The following is a 17,553-nucleotide window of genomic DNA, read 5'->3' as shown; positions in this document are numbered from 1 at the left end:
TCTTTTGTTCAAGGCTAGCACTCTACCACTTGAACCACAGCACCACTTCCAGCTTTTTCTGTTTATACAGTACTGAGGAATGGAACCCAGGGCTTCATGAATGCTAGACAAGCACTCTACCACTGAGCCACCTTCCCAGCCCAAAAACATTTAATTTCAAAGCATGTGTACAATTGTTAATTATAAGGCAATGGGGGCTGGGAAGGTGGCTCAGTGGTAGAGCGCTTGCCTTGCATGCTCGAGGCCCTGGGTTCGATTCCTCAGCACCACATAAGCAAAAAGAAAAAAGCCGGAAGTGGCGCTGTGGCTCAAGTGGTAGAGCGCTAGCCTTGAGCTGAAGAGCTGAGGGACAGCGCCCAGGCCCAGAGTTCAGGCCCCACGACCGGACCCAAAAAAAAAAAAATAATAATAATAATAAGGCAATGTCTTTGTACATTATACAGTGCCTACCACAGATTTTAAGACCAGAAAGTAAGCCAGGCACTGATGGCTCACGCCTGTAATCCTAGCTACTCAGGAGGCTGAGATCTGAGGATTGCGTTTCAAAGCCAGCCAGGGCAGGAAAGTCTGTGGAGACTCATCTCCAATAAACCACTAGAAAACTGGAAGTGGTGCTGTAACTCACGTGGTAGAGCGCTCACCTTGAGCTGAAGAGCGCAGGGACAGCGCCCAGGCCCAGAGTTCAAGCCCCACGACCAACACCCCCCCCCCCCCAAAATAAAAGAGACCAGAAAGTAGATACTTATTTAATGACGAATCTGAAAATAGGGCATTAAGGGCGATAATTTATAATAATTTTTCCTTTTTTGACTCTATTAGTCAGCATTCCTATTTTAATAAGCCCCAAAAGGCTATTAAAATACATTATTGATAAGGAGCTTTTGTTTTATAAAACTATCCTGAAATAAATGAGCCATTGGTTATTTTTTCCTTTTGGAACAAGAAAACATTATTTTCAGCTAGGCAATGTGGCTCATGTCTGTAATCTAGTCAAGAGGATGAGATCTGAAGATTGTAGTTTGAAGCCAACTGGGCAGGAAAGTCCCTGGGGCTCTTATTTCCAATTAACCACCAAAAGCCAGAAATGGAGCTGTAGTTCAAGTGGTTCTATGCACTAGTCTTGAGCAAAAATGCCGGGGCTGGGAAGGTGGCTCAGTGGTAGAGCGCATGCCTTACATGCCAGAGGCCCTGGGTTCGATTCCTCAGCACCACATAAGCAAAAAGAAAAAGCCGGAGGTGGAGCTGTGGCTCAAGTGGTAGAGCGCTAGCCTTGAGCTGAAGAGCTGAGGGACAGCCCCCAGGCCCAGAGTTCAGGCCCCATGACCAGACCCAAAAAAACAAACAAAAAATGCCCAGGCACAGCACCCAAGCTAAATTCAAGCCCTGGACCAGCACCAAAAACAAAATAAAAAACCAATCTCTCTCTCTCTCTCTCTCTCTCTCTCTCTCTCTCTCTCTCTATATATATATATATATATATATATATATATATATATATATAATTTATTTATTTGTTTATTTTTGTCAGTCATGGAGCTTGAGCTCTAGGCCTGAACGTTGTCACTCAGCTCTTCAGTTCAAGGCTAGTACTCTACCACTTGAGCCACAACGCCACTTCTGTTTTTCTGGTGGTTAACTGGAGATAAGAGTCTCATGGACTTTCCTGCCTGGGCTGGCTTTGAAGCTCAATCCTCAGATATCAGCCATCTGAGTAGCTAGGATTACAGGAGTGAGCCACCAGCACCCGGCTTCCGCCCACTTTGCAGATAACTTTTTAGAAGGAGCTTCATAATTCTAAAATATTTGAAGGAATAAACAGTCTATTTTGGACTAAGTATATGATATGCTTCACTATTTCATGAAAACACAATCAAATAGTGTCAATAATTTGCTTTCTTCTTGAGTTATTTGCCAAAGACATTCCACAGATACTTCAAAAAGAAGCAAAAACAACAACAAAAAAACAAAAACCCTTAGGAGATGGAGCTTTGGAAGGAAGTGGTAGAGCACTAGCCTTGAGCAAAAGAGCACAGGGACAGCACCCAGGCCCTGAATTCAAATCCCATATCCCTCCCCCAACATGCTGCGCACACATGAACCATGACAAGAACAATAAAAAACAAAAAACTAGTTCTAAAAGATCTCAAATATGAGCATATATGGAGTCTTCTTGCGTCTATTTTCAATTTTTGGTATGTTTTGCTTTTGATGTTTCATTTATTTTATTTTTTATTTTTTTGTCGATGTGGGGTCTGAACTCTAGGCCTGGGCACCATCCCTGAGCAATTCAGCTCAAGGCTAGTGCTCTACCACTTGAGCCACAGCACCACTTCTGGCTTTTTCTGCTTATGTAGCGCTGAGGAATTGAACCCAGGGCCTCATGCATGCAAGGCAAACACTCTACCTCTGAGCCACCTTCTCAGCCCTTGCTGTTTTATTTGTAAAGAATATATATAGCTAGGTTTTTGTTGTCAACATTTTCATTATATGAGACCTTCTGTCTTTAGTAGGAAATTTTCATTTATATTTTTTGAGGATACAATTGGTTTTACTTATGTTTCGGGTTTCCTATTAAGTGTTTTTCTGTTATCCCTCCCCCGCTTTTTTTTGTCTATTGTGGGGCTTGAACTCTAGGCCTGGGCGCTGTCCCTGAGCAATTCAGCTCAAGGCCAGCACTCTACCACTTGAGTCATAGCACCACTTCCGGTTTTCTGGTGGTTTATTGGAGATAAGAGTCTCATGGACTTTCCTGCCCAGACTGGCTTTGAACCATGATCCTCAGATCTCAGCCTCCTGAGTAGCTAGTATTATAGGTATGAGCCACTGGCGCCCAGCCCCATATTCTTTTTTACTGAATTGATGAAGTTTTCCTTTATTTCCCCACTCTACACTGGTGAAAGTTCTGTATTCTATCTTTACTAACACTTCTCATTAAATTTTTGGCTGGTAATTTGTATTAGTGGTAGTGTTTGCCAAGCAAGTATGTAGCCCGGGGCTTGATTCCTCAGTACCATATAAACAGAAAGACGGAAGTTGCGCTGTGGCTTCAATGGTAGCGCGCTAGCCTTGTGCAAAAGAAGCTCAGGAACAGTGCCCAGGCCCTGAGTTCAAGCCCCCAGGACTGGCAAAAAAAAAAAAAAAAAAGAATCAATCAATGTATAGGCTTGGTGCCAGTGGTTCACACTTTTGATCCTAGCTACTCAGAAGGCTAAGATCTAAGGATTGTGGTTCAAAACCAGCACAGGCAGGAAAGTTGATGAGACTTTATCTCTCCAGTTAACCAGCCAAAAGCCAGAAGTGGAAGTGTGACTCAAGTGACAGAACATCAGGCTTACAAAAAATTACCTTTAAATAATTGTACAAATGAGTTGCCATTCAACAAAGAACACCAGCTTTGATCAAAAAAAGCTTCCAAGTGAGATCAAGAGGCCGAGTTCAAGCCCTCATACCAGCATACTCTCTCTGTCTCTCGCTCTGTCTCTCTCTCTCATGGCCAAGTGTAATGGCTGACACCTATAATCTTAGCAACTTGAGAAGTGAAAATGAGGAGGACAGTAGTTTGAGGCCAACTCGGAAAAAGTCATGAGACCATCATCACAATCAATAAAAAGCTTGATGTACTGATGTATGTCTGTCACCTCAGCCACATGGAAAGAAGCCTATGTAGGATCAAAGTCAAATCAGACTGGAACAACAACAGCAACAACAAAAAGAGCAAGATCCTTTCTAAAAAGTAGCTATGGCAAAAAGGGTTGGTATACACGTGTAGCTCAAGTGGTAAAGGGCCTGCACTACCAAGTGCAAGGTCTTTTGAGTTTAAACCCCAGTAATAAGAAGAGAGACAGACTGATAGACTTGAGTAAAGGAAGGAGGGATGATTCAGTGATATGATATTCTCATTCTCTAGTCCAAAAGTTCTAACACAGGGTCTTCTGAAGTTGATCCCTTTCATATTTTGGAACCTGGCCTTACTGGCTTTAGCTATGGAGCCAGAGAGACTCTACGGTAGTAGGGTTCAGTCCTTGGCTGCAAACTAGAATCACGTAGGGAGGTTTTCATTTAACAGGTTTGAGGCCTGGCATCAGTATTTTTAAAAGCTCCCCAAGTAATTCCAATTCAGCTAAAGCTGAGAACTAGTGCAGTGGATGTTAACTGTTCCAGCTGTCCCATATTGTTCTAGAACAATCTTGATGATTGCCCCATAGCCTGCTTTGGCTCCCTTGCACCAGCTAATTGTGAGCCTGGAGTTCTGCCCAAGCTTGTTGAGAACACTATGTACCTCTGTGGAGGTCTTCTCTACACCTGTTTTGGGTTGGGTTGCTGAAATTAGTTTCCAGCAGGCCAATTTCATCTACTTTACATAACCTAGAAATTCTTCACAATTCTGGTCCCATTTTCCTCTTTTTGAAAATCTCCCCTTAACTCTACTTGCCATTTCAGTTGGTTTCAAAGGGGAAGGAGATTCTCCCATAATGTGTAATGTTCTCCTCTGAAACTATAGCTGTCTGTATCCTCTGCATTTCAATGAAGCTTCACACAGACCATGACCATCCTGTACAGCCAGTGTGTGATGGGCCACTTCTAACCACTGACACCAATAATCAGACTACATATCGATTCAGAGCCTCGTGTCAGACCCATTTAAAGTGGCCATGCAACTGGCACTTAAATGAAAGCACAATGACTACAGCATCAGTCATCCTAATCATGCAACTAGAGCACCTCAGAACACTGTGACTGAACACCTTTTACCATGGGAAAAGGACAATCACAAGATAGTCATCTTATTTGACACAAAAAAGCAACATGAAACAATCTAAAATTCATTATAAACATGAGATTTCTGATAGAGTAAAAATAAAAATGTCTAAAAAGGAGTAAATTTTGTCAAGCTAACTTATCTCTTTCACACAAGAGACAAACTAGGAAAAGAAAACAAAAGGTTACAACTTAGTAAAAGCTTTTTAATTCAATACATAGTACTCTTCAATAAACAAACCCTGGATAAATATCATTTAAGTCAGATTATTATAAAAATATGAGCCAGGCACTGGTGGCTCACGCCTATAATCCTAGCTACTCAGGAGGCTGAGATCTGAGGATCGCAGTTCAAAGCCAGCCTGGGCAGGAAAAGTCAGTGAGACTCTTATCTCTAATAAATGACTTAGAAAACTAGAAGTGTTGCTGTGGCTCAAGTGGTAGAGCGCTCACCTTGAGCTGAAGAGCTGAGGGACAGCGTTCAGGCTCCGACTTTGAGCCCCACAACCAACAACAAATAGAAATTATAGAAGACTGTCACTACAGACAACCATGGATTAGATGTAGGAAAGAAGAATCAAGATTTCTTGTTTTGTTGTTTTTTGTTGCTGGTAGTAGGGCTTGAACTCAAGGCCCCAAGTTCTTGCTTGGCTTTTTAGTTTTTACAATATAAGCCAAACCTCCACCTGCAGCTTTTTGATGGTTAATTGGAGATAACAGTCTCTTGGGTTTACCTGCCTCATTTGACTTTCAACAGAAATCTTTAGATCTTTGCCTCTTGATTAACTAGAATTACAGGAATGAGCCACCAGCATTCAACTAAGGATTCCTTCATCCAGGGACTTGGAATGTGGCTTAGTGATAGAGTGCTTGCCTAGTATACATGAAGCCCTGGACTTGATTCCTCAGTACCACAAAAACAGAAAAAGCTAGAAGTGACACTATGACTCAAGTGGTAAGAGTGCTAGCCTTGAGGAAAAGAAGCTTGGGGAGGCTGGACGCCAGTGGCTCACATCTGTAATCCTAGCTACTCAGGAGGCTGAGATCTGAGGATCATGGTTCAGAGCTAGCCCTGGCAGGAAAGACTGTGAGACTCTTCAACAAACTACCAGAAAACTGGAAGTGGCACTGTGGATCAAGTGGTAGAGCACTAGCCTTGAGCTGAGGAGTTGAGGGATAGCGCCCAGGACCAGAGCTCAGGCCCTTAGAACTGGCAAAGAAAGAAAGAAAGAAAGAAAAAAAACACCATTTAAAGGAAGCAAAACAAAACATATAAATATTAGAAGATTGAAAAAAAAGAAATTAAGTGCCCATATATAAGGCACCTTTCATAATAACAGATCATAACTTGTATGGGGAAAGATTATTATTTACATTTGAGAAAACTATGTGCTCACGGTGGTCAAGTAGGCTGTCTACAGACAAAATAACAGGTAGAGCCAGAGACAGTGGTACAAGCCTATAATCCTATTTGGGAAGGTAAGATCAATGACTGAAGCTCCAGGTTAGCCTGAGCAAAAAAAAATAGCCCAAGAGATTGCATCTTAACCAATACTGGGTAAGGTGTCATACCTGTCATCCCCCAGCCACACAGGGAAGCACAAGTAGGATTACATACATCAAAATTCTTAAAAATAACTAACAGAAAAGGGGGCTGGATGTGGTTCAAATGGTAGAGCACTTGCTTGCCTATAAATCTTGAGGTGTGGAGTTCAATCCCCGGCACAACAAAACAGGTAGCAATTCCATGATTTAAAACTCAAGTCTATCATTTCCAAAGCCCATGAGTCCCTTCTACTCAGTACTTCATGATATATCTACATAGAAACTCTTCTGTATCTCTAACAGCTGCTGGTGATCACAGTCAATTGTTCTTTTTTTTTTGGGGGGGGGGGTCCGGTCGTGGGGCCTGAACTCTGGGCCTGGGCACTGTCCCTCAGCTCTTCAGCTCAAGGCTCGCGCTCTACCACTTGAGCCACAGCGCCACTTCCGGCTTTTTTCTTTTTGCTTAATGTGGTGCTGAGGAATCGAACCCAGGGCCTCAGGCATGCAAGGCAAGCGTTCTACAACTGAGCCACCTTCCCAGCCATCAATTGTTCTTTTACTCTACAACTGGATGTAGTTCTAGGTTTCAAACCTGGTTTTGAATCACAGAGTATGGACCATGCTGTGAAAGAAGCCAAACCCATATGAACTGAGAAGACTTCAAAAAGAACAAGATGCTCAACTGGGCAATGGTGGCTCATGCCTGTAATCCTAGCTACTGAAAAGGCTGCGATCTGAAGATGATCGCTCTAAGCCAACCTTAGTAGGAAAGTCTGTAAGACTCCTATCTCTAATTAACCACCAAAAAGCTAGAAGTGGAGGTATGGCCCAAGTGGCAGAGTACCAGCCTTGAATGAAAAAGTTAAGGGAGAGATTGAGGTCTGAGTTCAAATCCCAGTATCAGTACAAAAACAAAACAAACAAAACAACAAAAACCAACAAGGTGCTCCTGGTTGGAAACAGGGATAATCTTTAAGCAACTTCTATCCTCCTCCCCCACAGCACTAACTTGTTTACAAGGAAGGCAAGCTATCGTTACCTTTATAAATAAAAATACATTTCCATAAAACTGATTTGCTCCCCTCAAGTCAAAAAGTGCTTTTGGAGAAAATGTAAAATAAATCATTTACTCTCAAATTTCCCAGGTGAGTACATTATAATAAAATGACAAACAAAAGATTAGTCATTGCTCTTTCTTAAAATAATTGGACTCAAGAAAAAATAAAATTACATAAATCATTATTCAAATATGACTTAAAAATGGCATCCCGAGTTCACTCCCCTTTATGGAAAGAGGGAATATAAGAAGAAACAAAAGAGGGCTTGGAATGTGGCTTAGTGGTAGAGTGCTTGCCTAGCATGCATGAAGCCCTGGGTTGGATTCTTCAGTACCACATAGAAAAAGAAACCGTGGCTCAAGTAATAGAGTTGCTAGCCTTAAGCAAAAGAAGCACAGGGATAGTAGCCAGGTCCTGAGTTCAAGCCCCAGAACTGGGGGTAGGGGGGTGGGAGGGGGAAGGAAGAAGAAACAAAGAGCATCTGGGAATGTGGCTTAGTGGTAGAATGCTTGCCTAGCATGCATGAGGCCCTGGGTTCAATTCCTCAGTACCACATGAACAATAAATAAATCAAACTAGTCAAGTGAGCACTATACTGACAATGAGTGACAAAAATTTATCTAAGTGGGAAAACAGTGTTTTAAATGCATGGTATAAAGTTAATGGCCAAAAGGAACCATACTCAGACATTTCCTACTTAGGAAATTAATTTTACTCAATGGCCTGGGTTTGCAATTCTGAAAGTATTTAATTTATATACTAGGACTACACAAATAAGCCAATATGTTGTGGATATACTGGATATACTGGGCAAAAGGAGAAGAGCCATGTGGTTCTGAATCAGGACTATGTACTCACAGTTTATAAGACATCTGAGTTATATGTACAGAAATACTGTACATACAGATGTGTGAAGGGTATGGTGAGGCATGTGTGCTTCCTAGATGTCTTGCTAGAAGCAAGGATATCCCACTGTGCAAGCACACCTAACACCCAGACCTTGTTTTCTAAATATGATTCCCAATACAAAGAATCAGTGCTCCTTGGAGAAATGGTTAATTCGAAACCTGGGGCATGGAAATTTCTGAGATGAGCCTAAAGCAGCTTGTGGTGCCAGAAAGTAAGGAAGTGCAAAAACAAAAACTCCTAAACCAAAAAATAAAAATAAAACACAGTGGGGAAATGTTGAAAGAACACAAAAACCAAATTGAAGTTTTCAATAGCCAAAAAATGAAACAAATCTGAAACAATCTGTGCCAAGTAAGAACAGCAATGAAAAATAACTTACAGAAGAAAATATCTAAAAAAAAAGAAAAAGAAAAAGAAAATATCTGTAGGTACGTACTGATATAAACACATAACTACATAAACAACAAATGGGGAAAAGGAGGCAGCTCTTCCTTACAACAGAATTTTAATAAATGTGATAACAATGGACACAGAAGATTACTATTAGTCAAATACTGTAATAATAATTGTTATATATGGAAACCATTCATGTGGGCTGGGAAGGTGGCTCAGTGGTAGAGTGCTTCCCTTGCATGCATGAGGCCCTGGGTTTGATTCCTCAGCACCACATAAGCAGAAAAAGCCGGAAGGGGCGCTATAGCTCAAGTGTTAGAGCGCTTGCCTTGAGCTGAAGAGTTGAAGGACAGTGCCCAGGCCCAGAGCTCATGCCCCACGACTGGCAAAAAAAAAAATTCATGTATGCTAGAATGAGTCTGTGAAAGTGTGACATAAGTAAGACATTTACAGCTTTTTTGTTTGTTTCTTAGTTTGTTTTTGATGGTGGTATTGGGGGCTTGAACTCAGGGTCTTATGCTCTCACTTGGCTTTTTCCACTCAAAGCTGGTACTCTTTCACTTAAGCCACACCTCTACTTCCAGTTTTTTTGTTGGTAAAGTAGTAAGAAGAGTCTCATGGATTTTCTGCCCAGGCTGGCTTAAACCTTGATTCTCAGATCTTAACCTCCTTACTAGCTAGGATTAGAGGGGTGAGTCTCCAGCATCAAACATCTGTATTTCCCTCTTAATGAGATACTTTTTTATTACAGGAGAAATATGGTAATTTCACATTAATCGAATGATCTAAAATTAATACCACCAGTAATAAGACATCAACATCAAGTTGATCACAATATCAGCATGATGTATTTTCCAAAATGCACAGTACCAATCTGATCGCTGCAGATATCTGACAAAAGAGATTCTACAAATGGTCAATTGTCTTAAAAAGTGTCAGTTAGACTGTCTTCAAAACCATCAGGGTCAAGCCAGGTGTCGGTGGCTCACACCTGTCATCCTAGCTACTCAGGAAGCTGAGATCTGAGGATTGTGGTTCAAAGCCAGCCCAGGCAGGAAACTCCATGAGACTCTTATCTCCAATAAACCACTCAGAAAACTGGAAGTGGCACTATGGATCAAGTGGTAGAGCCTTTGCTTGAGCTGAAGAGTTGAGGGATAGTGCCCAGGCTCAGAGTTCAAGCCCCATGACTGACCAAAAAAATAAATAAATAAATAAATAAAACAAAACAAAACATCAGGGTCAGAATAAAGGAAGACTGAAGACTTGACACATACTGGAAGGAAATAAAGAGACTAGACAACTAAATACAATGCCAGATCCTGAACTTGATCCTGGGGCAGAAAAGTAATGAATGTAGTAACAGGTATAACTCTGAATAAAACCTATAGAACAGCTAGTAATTTTGTGTAAATGTTAATTCCTAATTCTGATAAATGTCCTACAATTGGGTCAAATTTTAACATTAGGGAAAGCTGATACAAGAAATTTTTTGGGGGGGTGGGGGGAAATCCGGTCGTGGGGCCTGAACTCTGGGCCTGGGTGCTGTCCTTCAGCTCTTCAGCTCAAGTCTAGCACACTACCACTTAAGCCATAGCACCACTTCTGGCTTTTTTTCCCCTGCTTATGTGGTGCTAAGGAATCGAACCCAGGGCCTCATGCATGCAAGGCAAGTGCTCTACCACTGAGCTACCTTCTCAGCCCCAAGAAATTTTTGTATTAATATTTCAACCCTCTGCCAATCTAAAGTTATTTCAAAACAGAAAGTTAGGAAATGATTCACAATGAATTTATTACCAAAACCCAAACTTAATTTAGTCTACCCCAAAGTCCTCTATCTCTACAGTAATAAATTTGTGGTATTGGTATAATTTGGAAAAGTTTTCCTCTTAGTTAATAAGACCCTCCAGTTTAAAAACACAAACTGTTGAGGGGCTGGGAAGATGGCTCAGTGGTAGAGTGCTTGCCTTGTATGCATGAAGCCCTGGGTTTGATTTCTCACCACCACATAAGCAGCAAAAGCCAGGAATGGCTCTGTGGCTCAAATGGTAGAGTGCTAGTCTTGAGCTGAAGAGCTGAGGGACAAGACCCAGGCCCCATGACCGACAAAACACACACACACACACAGTTGAATCTAGGGGAGTTTCCAGATCATATGAAAAAAATCTGATATATAGGTTTGAAAATTTTCAAAATGATTAAAATACATTATATATACATGTACATATGCAAATTTTCAGTAATTTCCATAAACATTCAAATTCTACCGAGGATTTCTAGAGCCAACAGAACCTTAGAAATTAAGAAGTCTATTTAGTGACTCTGAGACCTTAGGCAGTTAGTATTTATCTGAACTTCTCTCACATGGGGATTATCTCAGTTTGGAAGGTTACTGTGGGAAATAAATGAATACATAAGAGTAGTAATATAGTTGTTGGTACCCCATAGTAAAAGAACTTCTGGCTGGTGCCAGGGGTTCATGCCTATAGCTACTCAAGAGGCTGAGATCTGAGAATCACGGTTCGAAGCCAGACCAGGCAGAAAAGTTTGTGAGATTCTCATCTCCAATTAACCACCAGAAAAACCAGAAGTGGTGCGGTGGCTCAAGTGATAGAGTGTTCACCTTGAACTCAGGCCCAGAGTTCAAGCCCCACAACCAACAAAAACAACAATAACAAAAATTCAACTTCTTAGCCGGGCACTGGTGGCTCACGCCTGTAATCCTAGCTACTCAGGAGGCTGAGATCTGAGGATCTCGGTTCAAAGCCAGCCCGGGCAGGAGAGACCGTGAGACTCCTATCTCCAATAAACCACCAGAAAACCGGAAGTGGTGCTGTAGCTCAAGTGGTAGAGCGCTCGCCTTGAGCTGAAGAGCTGAGGGACAGCTCCCAGGCCCAGAGTTCAAGCCCCACGACCGACAAAAAAAAAAAAAAAAAAAATTCAACTTCTTAGTAAATGGAACTACCAGGTAATTCAGCACACATATATGAAATTATTATTTAATGAGGGAAGATGTTATGAAAAGGTTGAATCTAAAACTATTTTGAGATGTATCCAATGTTTATTTTGTGTACTAGATGGCACTGAAGTTTGAACTCAAAGGCTTGTGCTTCTCCTATCTCTTCAACCATGCTCCCAGATCTTTCTTGCCTTTGTTATTTTTCGAATAGGGTCTCACATGTATGCCCAAGACTGGCCTGGACCATGTTCTGGCATTTATACTTCCTACACAGCTAAGTTGACAGGTGTCATCATGTCCAGCTATTGAGATGGGCTGACTTTGAACTATGATCTTCCAATCATGGACTCCTCAGTAGTTAGGATTGTAGGTGTGCATTACTGACATCTGATAGTGAGATCTCATCTCAACAAACTGGATAGGGGGCACATCTGCATTCCCAGCTACTTGGGAGGCACAAATAGGAGAATCATGGTCCAAGGTCGACCCTAAGCAAAATCAAGAGACTATCTAAAACATGACTTAAAAAAAGCAAAAACAGGGCTGGGAATGTGGTTTAGTGACAGAGTGCTTGCCTAGCATACATGAAGCCCTGGGTTCAATTCCTCAGTACCATATAAACAGAAAAAGCCAAAGTGGCGCTGTGGCTCAAGTGGTAGAGTGCTAGCCTTGAACAAAAGAAGGTCAGGGGCAGTGCTCAGGCCCTAAGTTCAAGCCCCAAGACTGGCAAAAAAAAAAAAAAAAAAAAGCAAAAATGGGGAAGCGGCTAAAGTGACAGAGTGTATACCTAACAAACAAAAGGCCCTTAGTTCAAAACCCAGAAACAGGGCTGGAAAGATGGCTCAGTGGTAGAATGCTTGCCTTACATGCATGAGGCTCTGGGTTCGATTCTTCAGCACCATATAAACAGAAAAATCCAGAAGTGGTGTTGTGGCTCATGTGGTAGAGCACTAGCCTTGAGCTGAAGAGCTGAGGGACAGTACTCAGGTCCAGAGTTCAAGCCCCATGACTGACAAAAAAACAAAAACAACAAAAACCCAGAAACATGCACTATAATTTAAGAAGGCCTATTTAAAACAGAGTTTAAGGGCTGGGAAGTTGGCTCAGTGGTAGAGTGCTTAGCTTGCATGCATGAGGCCCTGGGTTCGATTCCTCAGCACCACATAAACAGAAAAAAACTGGAAGTGGCGCTGTGGCTCAAGTGGTAGGGTGCTAACCTTGAGCTGAAGAGCTGAGGGACAGCGCCCAGGCCCAGGGTTCAGGCCCCACAACTGACAAAAAAAAAAAAAATTAAGAGTTTAAGCCAGGCTTGAACTCAGAGTTCCAGCTGTGTGTGTGTGTGTGTGTGTGTGTGTGTGTGTGTGTGTGTGTGTGTGTGTGTGTGTGTGTGTGTGTGTGTGTGTGTGTGTGTGTGTGTGTGTGTGTGTGTGTGTGTGTGTGTGTGTGTGTGTGTGTGTGTGTGTGTGTGTGTGTGTGTGTGTTAGAGCAACTGTCTAGCAAACACAAAGTTCCAGCTGTGTGTGTGTGTGTGTGTTAGAGCAACTGTCTAGCAAACACAAGGTCCTGAGTTTCGAACCCCAATACTTTCAAAAATGATTTAATAGTAATAAGAGTTCATTTTAAACAGTTAAATAGAATTTTTGAGTTTCTTATTTTCATAGGGTCATTCATACATGGAAGAATTGAGGTATAGCCCCAGTCTGGAAGCAGGAAATGGGGTGTCTGGCCACATGTCAGCCTCCTTCCTAGACAAGAAGGTAGAGTTGGACTTGTTGGTTTCTAAGGTTCTGTTGACCCTAGAAATCCTTGATAGGATTTAAATATTTATGGAAGTCATAGGAATTATTCAACCACTGGCACCTGATTTCAATATATTTTGTTTCTATGTATAGATTTTTAAAATAGAATTTTCACTTCATTCACATAAAAGAACTTAACTTCTAAGGACCAGTTCCCTCTGCAGCCATACTTACTTTCTACTGTTGCTCCTTCATTTGGGTTTGAGTATCCCTCACCTTTTCGCTTGATTCTACGGATAATGCCTGCATCTTCAAATAAGTCCTCTCCCTTGAAATCAAGGAGCTCGATCTAGAAAGGAAAAAGATTTAACTGAGAAGAGATCAAAGCCAATTTAACATATGCAAAGGCAAAGACAACTGTTTCTCTGTCATTTTATAAAATAACATTTTATTTTAAAATACATGTATCTATCTGTGAATCTTCATTACTGGAAAGGCAGATAAAAGAGCACTGCACTTTTCAATACTTGGAAAGAAGTTAGCATAATAATAACATCTAGGATACATCCTGTGTGGCTGCAGTGCAAAAATGGACAGGAAATACTAAGAACACTGCCTTGTAGGCAAAAAGACAGCATTACAAGAAGGTGGTGCAGATTTATTTTGTCTGAGTCTGAGGTTACCACGTTTTTACCTTCACATTCTTGATGTTCCTGTATTAAAATATAAGACTAAATCCTAGGAATCTAGCCTACAACAAACTACCTTGTTGAGGGATAGTTCTTAAAATTAAGCTTTGTCTAATATGTGTACTCATTGCAACATGGAATGAACAACAAACACCACGACCACTGCTCCAAATGGAGAATGGTATCTGTGACATTTATAAGTCTTTAGAACATGAAAACAATTTGCTATTTTGTACAGGCATACTTTAACATTTATCACCACCTCTTCTAGTGTGTCAATTTTGAACGTTTTACACTACTGACCCAAGTCTATTTCTAAGTCTGTGTCTTTTGTTTATTTGGATAGGACCTTTTTGTGCCAAAGACATGTTTCTAAGAAAGCACTGGCACACACCCCTTGGTCTGTGGGGAACAATTCAGAAGCCAAACTCTAAAGTAAATAAATTGTATCTGATTCTCAGCAGCACTCCTCAGGTCCTTGTTCCATTCCCTTATTCCCTTTAGTGGCAAAGAGCAGGTGCTGACAAGGTAACTGACTTCACATGCATACTTGCCTCAAAGAAGAGAGTGGCATTGGAGGGGATCTTAGGTAGACTCCCAGCAGAGCCATATGCATATTCTGGTTTGCACAGCAAGTGGCAGATCTCTCCTTTCTTCATGGTGGCCACTCCAATGTCCCAGGCCTTGATAACCTGGCCTAACAGGAAGGAAAGGCATATGCTAAATTTGACAAATTTAGTTTTCATGAAACAAAGTTCAGACAAATTTCCAATTCTTCATACTATATATTCAAATTATGAGTGATGAGACAGCAGATCTCAGTAAAAACTACACATAGAAAAGTAAGTATGATCTTTTGGAAGACAGAGAAGAAAACCTGTTGAGGAGGATGAAGTACCAATTCCTCAAATACCACAAAGTTAAAACCCTGAGAAGTGGTGTTAACAACGTTCACAAAATACCACTGTATTAAAATTGTTGCTGTGGGGCTGGCAAGTTGGCTCAGTGGTAGAGTGCTTGCCTTGCATGCCTGAGGCCCTGGGTTCGATTCCTCAGCACCACATAAGAAAAAAGCCGGAAGTGGTGCTGTGGCTTAAGTGGTAGAGCACTAGCCTTGAGCTGAAGAGCTGAGGGACAGCACCCAGGCCCAGAGTTCAGGCCCCACGTCCGGACCCAAAAAAAAAAAAAAAAAAAAACCACTAAAATTGTTGCTCAATTTATCATTTCAACCATAATAATAAGTGCATGTTTTCTAAGCAGAAATGGAACACTCCCACTCCTTTTGCTTTTAATTTAAACTTAGGGTCTCATTAACTTTTGCCTAGGCCAGCCTTCAACTGCAATCTTCCTGTCTCTTATTGTCCAAGCAGATGGTATTATAGACATAGATTACCAGGTCCAACCAGTATTAACTTTTTTGTACCGTAAAAGCCTGACATGATCAGGGTTAGTGGAAAGTAAATTTAAAATAGTGCTTTAAGTGTAGAATCATACTATACATATACACACATTTTAGAATTTAAAATATAAAAGCTAGATGTTGGTAGCTCATAAATGTAGTTCTACCACTCAAGAAATTGCAATGTGGAAGATTACAGTTCAAAGCCAGTCTGGATAGAAAAACCAGCTAGACTCCATCTCCAATTAGCCAGCAAAAGCTGGAGTGGAAGTGTACCTCAAGCAATAAAAGCACTAGCTATAAGCAAGAAAGCTGAGAGTCTGAGCCCCTGAGTTCAAGCTCCAGTAGGTACTGACAAAGTAACATAGAAAAAACAACAAAAAATAGTAAAAAGCAGGACTGGAGGCATGAACCAAGTAGTAGTGTGCCAGCCTAGTAAGTCCAAGGCCCTGAGTCTAAACTGCAGTACTGAAAAAAAAAAAAGTTTTTTAATAAAGAAAAAAGCCAGGCTAACTACTCAGGAGGCTGAGATCTGAGGATTACAGTTTGAAGCCAGCCAGGGCAGAGAAGTGCATGAAACTCATATCTCTAATATAAACTACTCAGAAAAAGCTGAAAGTGGTGCTGTGGCTCAAGTGGTAGAGCACTAGCCTTGAGCCAAAGAAGTTCAGGGACAGGATCCAGGCCCCAAGTTCAAATACCAGAACCCGCACACACACAAAAAAGTGTTGGGACAAGTGCAAGGTTCTGTGTTCTAATGCTACTACTACTAAAAGAACATAAATTATATTATCTCACAGGTGGTAGAGGCCAAGGCTTTGTCTCTGAGTGCAGCTCAATGATTAGTGTTCCACATCACATTTGCTGTAAGAAGCACACTCACGGTAAATGATTTGCAATTTACAGTGTGGAGCAAGACCCAGAAGATCCTCGTAAAGTAAGCAGCATGCAGAATCATTCTGGTAAAAATGTCCTGATTATCCACTTAAACTTTGCATGTTCTCCCTACCCCTAATTTGAAGGGCTTTCAGCATTTCATCTTAACTGTTTCTAACATCCAACATACATAATTTCTTTCTTTCTTTCTATCTTTCTTTCTGTCTTTCTTTCTTTCTTTCTTTCTTTCTTTCTTTCTTTCTTTCTTTCTTTCTTTCTTTCTTTCTTTCTCTCTCTCTTTCTTTCTTTCTTTCTGTCAGTCATGGGGCTTGCACTCAGGGCCTGGGTGCTATCCCTGAGCTCTTTTGCTCAAGGCTAGTGCTCTACCACTTTGAGCCACAGCTCAACTTCCAGTTTTTGAGTGGTTAATTGGATAGGAGTTTCGTGGGGACTTTTCTGCCTGGGTTGGCTTTGAACAGTGATCCTTAGATCTCAGTCTCCTGAATAGCTAGGATTATAGCTGTGAACCACCAGTGCCCAAATAATTTTTTCTTTTTATTATTATTAAGTAGTTGTACAAAGAGGTTTCAATTCTGTAAGTCAGATTAAAAGTTAATCAGTTCACCCATCCCATCCATTTTCCCATAATTCCTTTCTTTTTATACTCATTTTAGGATTTTATACAATATCTCACAAAATTACATAACTACAAACAGCATGGTGTGAATAAGTTTCAAATGGTTCTTAGTAAGAAGTTGAGAAAGAAAAAAGGAGCCCCTGACTCCTGAAAAGTGCTCAGCTACATCAAAGTAGGCCTCAGGATGCCTGAGGCTGGCCTAGGGTTCAAGGCAAGGCCCTCATTGGCCTGCTAAATATCAACAATCTCACAAAATACCAACGCCAGTCAATGTCATAGTGAGACGATGATAAATTGAGACAAATAAAAACCTTAAAATTGCTTTCCACGCCTGGACCAAAAACATAATATCCTTGTGAGGCCTACAAAACACCCCCCTCTTCTGGCTAATCTGAGTGAGTGCTGCTTCACTGTTGCAATTCTAGTCTCACTCTACTCCAGTCAGATCTCTTCTAATACCCAAATGCAAAGTTACCTCATACCAACAGCACCTGACCCAGGCAAAGCCCACTTCCTTAAAACTCCCCAAGCTACCCACCTCAGCCCAAATCCTGTCAATGGGCCTTTCTAACATGCCTCTTTAGACACTCC

The 17,553-nt window shown here is 41.3% G+C and overlaps 1 protein-coding gene across 2 annotated transcripts in view; it reads right to left on the bottom strand.

Annotated features, from left to right (window-relative positions):
* The window catches only part of Fkbp5 (FKBP prolyl isomerase 5), a 103,652-nt gene that overhangs the window by 31,781 nt on the left and 54,318 nt on the right, over positions 1–17,553 (bottom strand). For both annotated transcript variants that reach the window (XM_070023900.1, XM_070023901.1), the window contains exons 4-5: positions 14,605–14,747; positions 13,596–13,710 (exon numbers count right to left, since the gene is read on the bottom strand). In XM_070023900.1, the coding sequence (XP_069880001.1) occupies positions 13,596–13,710; positions 14,605–14,747 (258 nt within the window). The remainder of the gene's footprint in view (positions 1–13,595; positions 13,711–14,604; positions 14,748–17,553) is intronic.

This window comes from Dipodomys merriami, unplaced genomic scaffold, assembly GCF_024711535.1.
Source record: "Dipodomys merriami isolate MVZ:Mamm:240054 unplaced genomic scaffold, mDipMer1.0.p SCAF_16, whole genome shotgun sequence".
NCBI lineage: Eukaryota > Metazoa > Chordata > Mammalia > Rodentia > Heteromyidae > Dipodomys > Dipodomys merriami.
The sequence above is the reverse complement of the archived record's forward strand: the minus strand, read 5'-3'. Positions and strand labels throughout refer to the sequence as shown.